This window comes from Cavia porcellus, unplaced genomic scaffold (genome assembly GCF_034190915.1).
Source record: "Cavia porcellus strain 051 isolate PalLab524CR breed Dunkin Hartley unplaced genomic scaffold, mCavPor4.1 scaffold_22, whole genome shotgun sequence".
NCBI classification, from domain to species: domain Eukaryota; kingdom Metazoa; phylum Chordata; class Mammalia; order Rodentia; family Caviidae; genus Cavia; species Cavia porcellus.
This window is the reverse complement of record NW_026947505.1, coordinates 31,873,444-31,880,570: the sequence shown is the minus strand read 5'-3', so window position 1 is coordinate 31,880,570 and position 7,127 is coordinate 31,873,444. Positions and strand designations below refer to the sequence as shown.

Below are 7,127 nucleotides of genomic sequence, written 5' to 3'. Positions count from 1 at the left end.
CCCGCCCCACCGCACCCCGCGCCCTCCGCCCTGACCGGGCTGGCTCCCAGGCCACGTGACCTCCACCTGCTCTATTCACGCCCACCTGGCCGGCCTCCCTCCCTACCCAGAACACAGCACTCATGTAAGGGACCCAGGCCACAACCCGCTGGGAAGGGAGCGGCTTGCCTGCCACACCCGATCGGGGACAAGGCCCTTCCCTCCCTTCCTCCTCCCTCCTTCCGTCCTCCATCCCTTTCCACCTCTTCCCTCCCTTCCACCGCCCCAGGCTTGCGCCCACGCTGACCCCACACCCCACCTCTGCGCGCCAGAGAAGTGCACCCCGGGTAGACAGTTGGCGCTCTATAAGTGCCCAGGCCCCTCCCTGCACATGCGCACTTGAACCTGCCAGAGTGGTGACCCCCACCTCGCCTCTGCCCCAAATCAGAACCCTCAGCTGCATCCCTGAACCAAACTTGAGGGTGTGCATTTCTTTTTTTTTTTTCTTTTTTCACCGAGCTGCTGCAAACCCTGCCAAAGTTTCTCGATGCTGTTTTTCCAGGCCTGGCTCCAGGACAGGCTTCTCTGAGAGAGGCCCAGCCTGCCCCAGGGCGAGAGAGGAAGCCTGAAAACTGCAGGGTGGGTGGGTGGGCTGCGTGGGGGACCAGAGCTTGGAGAGTCCCACAGGGATCCAAGGCCGCAGTCGCAGAATGGGATGGCGTGGCGGGAGGGAGGAAAACCAACCTTTCCATTTGCTTCTGAGTGTTCTCTTCCCCACTTTCTGACATCTCCCTGGTTTGTAGTTGTAAGGCAAGGCGTTATTTACTGATTCTGGAATTCAATGGGAGAAAGTTAACTGTTAGCATTCAACCCTCATGTAAACAATACTGGCTGCTTTTGGTACCATCAGGCCCTGGCTTTTGTAGAATTTGTAACAAGTAGAATTGAAGCCTTTCCATTGTGTTCTAGATAGGACCAGAGCCTCAACTGTAGTACAGGTACCAGGGTGTCTATTTTGAGGCACACTGTATATATTTATATTGTGAATTTAATGAATACAAGAGGAATCATACCTCCCTGTTGCGAGTGTCTAGTGCACTCTGAACCCCGGGAAGAGGCACACACACACACCAAGTCGGGACACGGGGTGGGGGGGCGTGCAGCGCGAAGAAAAGAAGCAGCAGAGAGAAACAGCAATTGCAACTGCACACCAAGTCTTTATTCCAGGGCTCTTATATAGTAAACCAGGTCAACTCACAGAGCACAGGCAATTATCTTGAAAAAACATTCTTTGATTGTCACAACTGGGAGGAAGTGCCGCCTACTGGATTTAGGTTGACAGAGCCTAGGATGCTACTAAACTTCCTTAGGGAACAAGGCAGCCCCCAAGGGCAAAGAGTGGCCCTGTCTAAAATGTCAATAGCGCCTCCCTCTGACTTGTCCAGCCCAAGGAAGACACTGCTCTGGAGTCATTCCTGAAAACTCCTGCGACCTTTCAACTGTCCACCTAAAGGAAAGAGCTCTGTTTTTCATTAAGGGGAACAAGGTGTTGGACCGCATCAGTTCCATTAATACACAAAGCTCTGCCAACCCCCACTCAAAGTTGGGAGGGTCCTGGGTCTGGAGCGCAGGCGCCTGCGAGATAAGGCGGCGCAGGAGAGGACAGGCGGCCACCACGGTCCCCACCCCTTGGCCACCCGGCCTGCATGGCCACTGCCACAGTGCCCACCCCGCCCAGCCCCCGGCCCTGGGCCTTCGGCCCCTGCGGGCACGCAGGGCACTGGAAGCGCTTGGCAACCCCGCCACCCTCTACCAGCAGGCTGCAGCGCTGGGGCCCAGCACAGCTCACTTTCCCGCGCTGGGCTCTGGCTGCAGCTGACACCATCCTTCCTGCCCTGCCCCGCGCCCTCCGCACCCCCACCCCTGCAAGCCATCGGCTTCCCGGCCTCGCGCCCCCTGCGGGCTCCCTTGGCACCCACCTGACCGGCCAGCATCCTCAGGGACAGAGGGTGGGAAGACAGAGCACAGGGCTCAGCCAAGGAAGTAAGGGCTTGACAACCTGCACAGGGCAGGAGCCCTTGGCAGGGAGACTGTGTGGTTCTGGTCAGCACCCCAGAGTCAGAAGAACAGCAAGACGAGCTGGAGGCTGGGGCTAGCAGGTGGGGCACAGGGAGAGAACAGGGCCTTGTCACACACAGACACACACACACACACACACACACACACACACACACACACACACAGACCAACTCCTGGCAAGGAAGGGAACTGCCGCGTACCCCACACAGGGCTCATGAAAGCGTGCATGCCAAAGAAAAGGCTGTCACAGTAAATGTGAAGAGAACAAAAGACAGACAATCTCCCAAGCAAGGGTGCAAGTTACAAAGAAGGAAAAGCAAACTATTTTCAGAAAACTCATCAGAAATGGTTAGTGATGGAGCAACATTTCTTGCAGAAATTCTGCCTCATTGTAAAGTGGATTAAAATGAGTTGTCATAGATACAAGACATGCCTCAAAACAGTGCGGTAAGTTAGGAGTAATGAGAGAGGGGAAACCCAACTTGTTACCCTGTATGCTGACTGTAATGTAAGGATCCATGCGCTGCCCGGCATCCTTCAGGCCACTCTTCTCGATTGTGATGGTGAACAGTGTCGTGCCCGGCTCTGAGGGCAGCCCTGGTACTAAAGTACCTGGCAACAAGGAAGCCCCAGTAAAAGCCAGCTCTGCCAACAGTTTCACAGTAAATCCTGTCAGCAAACATGGAAATATTCTACCCGCTCTCGACCCGTAACCAGGCAAGCACGATGCAGTCTGGCCTGCAAGCCTTCTGCACGCTGCTCTTCTTTGCAGATGTATTTTATACACAACAGTGACGTACACGTCCACATCTCATCACCCTAAGGCAGACATCAATTCAAGTTCAATCAAGGAAAAGTCAGGTGAAAACTTCCAGTAGGTCAAGGAAGCCAGTTATAAATAACCGCAGAATAGCTACGGTGTCCTCTTGCATGTACCTGGGGACATGCGATAGGTTTTACATCTCAGCATTCGGTAGGGTGAGGAAGATGCTTTTTAAATAGTTTGCTGTCCTGAAGTCTCAGAGATTCAGTCAGATCAACACATCCTTTAGTTGCCGTGATAAAGAACGTCATTTGAAGTTTACCAGTTATACTTAGTTAGGCCTTTTCCGTCCCATTTCTCTTCTCTTTGTCCTGTTCTGTCTGACGAAGCTCACAGAGGTTCCTGCCACAGAGAATGTCACACGACACCACAAAAGCAGTTTGCGTGTTTGAGATCTTCGGATGGCTGGGCGAATTGGGATGCCAGCAACATTACAGACTGGATCAGGAAAATCTCCACAAACCAGGGACTACTTTCCAGAACATGTGGTTAGCTTAGCACATGTATCAAGGTAGTTCACATTAGCAGACGAGGAGAAAAATTTTTATAATCTTGTCAACAGATGCAAAAAAAGTCTTCAATTAAGTCTTAAACATTATTAGCAAGTTTTGTTTCGTTTTGTTGCTTTTTAAGACAAGGTCTCACTGTGTAGTCCAGGGTGGCCTCAAACTCATGGTAATACAGGCAATAAAAATTCATTATCCTAGAACCAAACTGCATAATAATGTGGGCACAGCTTAGTCATCACTGAAACCCTGGGTCCTCCCTCAGAGAAACAAAGAATCCTTTCCTCTATATGATTAAGCTAAAGGTTACGTGTTCTCTTGCTGTTCGATGTCATTTCTGTTCTGTTTTTCAATGTTTACAGGTACGTCAATGCTGTACACAGTACACTCATCGTGGGAGCTGGCACACATACCAAACAAGCTGATTCCTCTTCAGCCTTCCCTGCCCTCCCTCCTGATGACACTTTCAATGACTAGAATTTTACAAGTTTTTTTCCAGTGAGGCTTACAGCCCAGGACAGCATGGTTCCAAACCAAGTACAGTCAATTAAACGGCACGTTCTCTTTCTTACTCTGAGAGGAGAAAAAATTCACACTAAAAGGGTTCAATGAGCTTCTTGTATCTCTAAAATGAAACAGCAAATACCATACAGAGCACAAACATCTCAACTGAACTTGCATTTAACTTTATACAGTCAGTGGATTTAATTCAACTCGGCAGCCCCAGCCACATACAGAGCACACCTCTGCGTCTCATGACTTAGCACTGCTGCTCTAAGGGCTGCGTGTTCCATGGAGCTACGGCAAGGAAGCAAACGGCCAGGCAGGTGGGAGTTTATACAGCTGCAGCTGCACGCGCTGCGGTATAGTCTGCAAAGCAGACTGGCAACATACAAGACCTCCACTTAAACACATATAACACGGACAGGAAGAGTAAGTTCTAGTTCTAGTCTTTCACAGCACATATATTGTATAAACATCTAAAAGGGAGAAGTTGGATGGTTCCCTGCACAAACAAATGACTAAGGGGCTACAACTGCTAAATATTTCAATTTGATGGCTCTACATTGTATATGTGTACTGGCCTCGAACTCAAGACCTTCCTGCCTCAGCCTCCTCAGTAGCTGAGATTACAGACAGACACCACCATGCCAGGCTCTTACTGTGCATTAGTACATACTGTACTCCATAAATATGTAAAATTTAAATAAATAAAATAATGTTGAACAACAGCAAGCCAGCGATGGAAACGGCATGATTGGGAAGGAAGGAAGGCAGAGTGCATACCGACATCAAAGGACAGAGCCGCGCCGGGAGCCAGTCCAAGCCCCCAATGCACTGGATTGGCCTTTAACAGTGACTGCAATACTGAAATGTGCCCTGGGCAGGCTTTTTTTATTCACTGACACCAGCAAGGAATGGCCACTAGAGGGCGCGCCTGCCCGCCTCTGAGCCCGGGCACTGTGCCTTTTGAGTCCATTCAGGCCTCCTGGGGCACTCAACCCAGCAACAGCCAGGTTACTGGGAACTCAAGTTTTCACCTCTCTGGAGCAGGGACTTTGGGGAATTTTGACTCTATATCCCAATCCTGTTAGGGAAACACTTATTTATTCAGTTTGGGCTTCTCATTTTTTTGAAATCAAACAAATCCGTTGTCAGTTTTTAAAAAACTCATTTTAATGAAGGAACATGAATTACAAAAAGTCACCAGCCTATCACCTATCAGGACGTTTGTGATCAATAAAAACAGAAAGAAAACAAGTTGTCAGGGAAGTGGTGAAATTGCAGGTAGAATTTGACTGGTACCGGAGGTGCGTCCCGGGGGAAACTCGCCAGGATCTTGGGGTCCGGAACAGAGAACTGAGTGAGACAAAGAAAAGGTAGCGAGGTACACATTCACTGAAGGGTGGTGACACATGCTCTGCAGGGACAGCATAGTTCCGGTCAGACTCCTAGCAGCTCCAGCATAGGGGCAAGGGGACTTTTGGAGCTGCAATTCCTGGACTGACTTCTTTCTCATGCAAATAAGCCTTTGGGACATTGTCCTATCAGAAATGCACTGGGGCTGAAGCCAGGTTTAAACTGCCCTATGGAAGACTTGCTTGGTTTCCTGCAGATATAAATAAAGACTTGCAAAAGGGCTTTTCTGATTGGTTCAGTGTGCAGGACGCAGGTGCTTCAGGGTCATCCTGGAGCCTGTGTTCTGTGCATGTGCCCTGAGTCTCCAAGACTTTGACAGCTTCCTCCCAGCAGGTTTTCCCCAGCCCTAATCTACCTCAGTTCCCTCTGAGGGACAGAATCTCCAGTTCTTCATGGGATGCTGAGGCAGCACTGGCCTCTTCTGACAGCTGCTTCCTGCTGAAAAGGCCTGCAGGCCCTATCTGCTGCTGGGGGACCTGTGCTCTCTGACTACCCTGGGATGTTGGGCTCGCTGGCTGGGCTGGCAAGAATTTGCCAGAAGACAAGGAAAGGGCTGAGGATTTAGCTCAGTGGCATAAGTGCTTGCCTGGCAAGTGCAAGTTGTGAGTTCAATCTCACACACACACACACACACACACACAGAGTGAGAGAATGAGAGAGAGAGAGAGAGAGAGAGAGAGAGAGAGAGAGAGAGAGAGAGAAGAGAAGAATTAGAGCCCACATGTCAGGAACTGTCAAACTGCCTGGCCAGTGGGAGAAAGCTGTAGGAGAGTCATGGACTGGGTCATCATCTGAGGATGGATCTGTTGAAGCCTTCAATGGACAAATCTTACTACCAGGTTTAAGAGCCAGCAGCCAAGTATGAGAAGGAACAGGTCGGAATAATTCTTGGTCTCTATCTTGAAAAGAGTACTATGACTGAGCCAGCAAAAAGACGATGTTTTTCCTTGCTATTATTTGAGACATTTTCTAGCAGTTTTATTTCCACTTTTCTGTGGACAGGAAAGCATTGCGAAGGGATATTAGGCTACCAAGAGCCTGAGAATGCAGCCCTGGCAAGATTACCCAGTAAAAAGCAGGAGTCCCAGTACCGGTGCCCATGTAAGCTGTGGGCACAGTCAATCCTCCAGTGCCATAACTCATTCACACCAGCCACCTGCTACATGGAGCAGGGCCCCAGTGGATGCCTAATATAGTTGCATGCCCAGTGTCCAGATTCCTTGCGTTTAAAACCTGAACTCTTTCCTTGATTGGCCCTGGGTTCCCTTGGACAACCTGGGTGTGCTTAAGGTACTGCCACTTATGACAGTACAATTTTGGCCTGCCTTTGCTCTTGGTTCCTCTCCTATTTATCCTCCTCTAGATCAAGGATGAGTTTCACAATGGGGTCCAAAGGGTCCAGGAACTCATCTGAAGTTTTTTAATTTGTGCCAAATAGCTGGCTGGGGCTGACTGATAGTGAGAAATGCTGTCCCACTGGTACCTGACCTTCCTCTGGAGTCAGAACTGAGTTCATAGATTTATGGGAAGCTTCTACTAATCAACTAGGAGAGGCAGCTGGACTGTCCTCTTTGCCCTGCATGACCTCTCTCACCCTTTCATAATTAACATGTTTATTAATGCATCTTTTTATTCCCATAAGAGCAGTAATTATTTTAGACCTCATTTTCAGTCCTTCCCGTTTGCTTCTACCGGGAGGACAGTGCCCTCTCTGGGGCGACTCTGCTCTTTCCACAGCACACTGCTAATCTGCGTATGTCTTAGCCGCCTCTAGGAGTCCTGATGTTTTTATTTAGGGTGCATCAAGTGGACAAATTGGA

General features: G+C 49.8%; 1 protein-coding gene across 1 annotated transcript in view; it reads left to right on the top strand.

The window, feature by feature from the left end:
* The first annotated feature begins 1,685 nt into the window (after positions 1-1,685).
* Positions 1,686-7,127, top strand: part of LOC101787678 (uncharacterized) — a 29,894-nt gene continuing 24,452 nt past the window's right edge. The window contains 1 exon segment of the mRNA XM_063233342.1: positions 1,686-1,988. Coding sequence (XP_063089412.1) covers positions 1,686-1,988 — 303 coding nt within the window.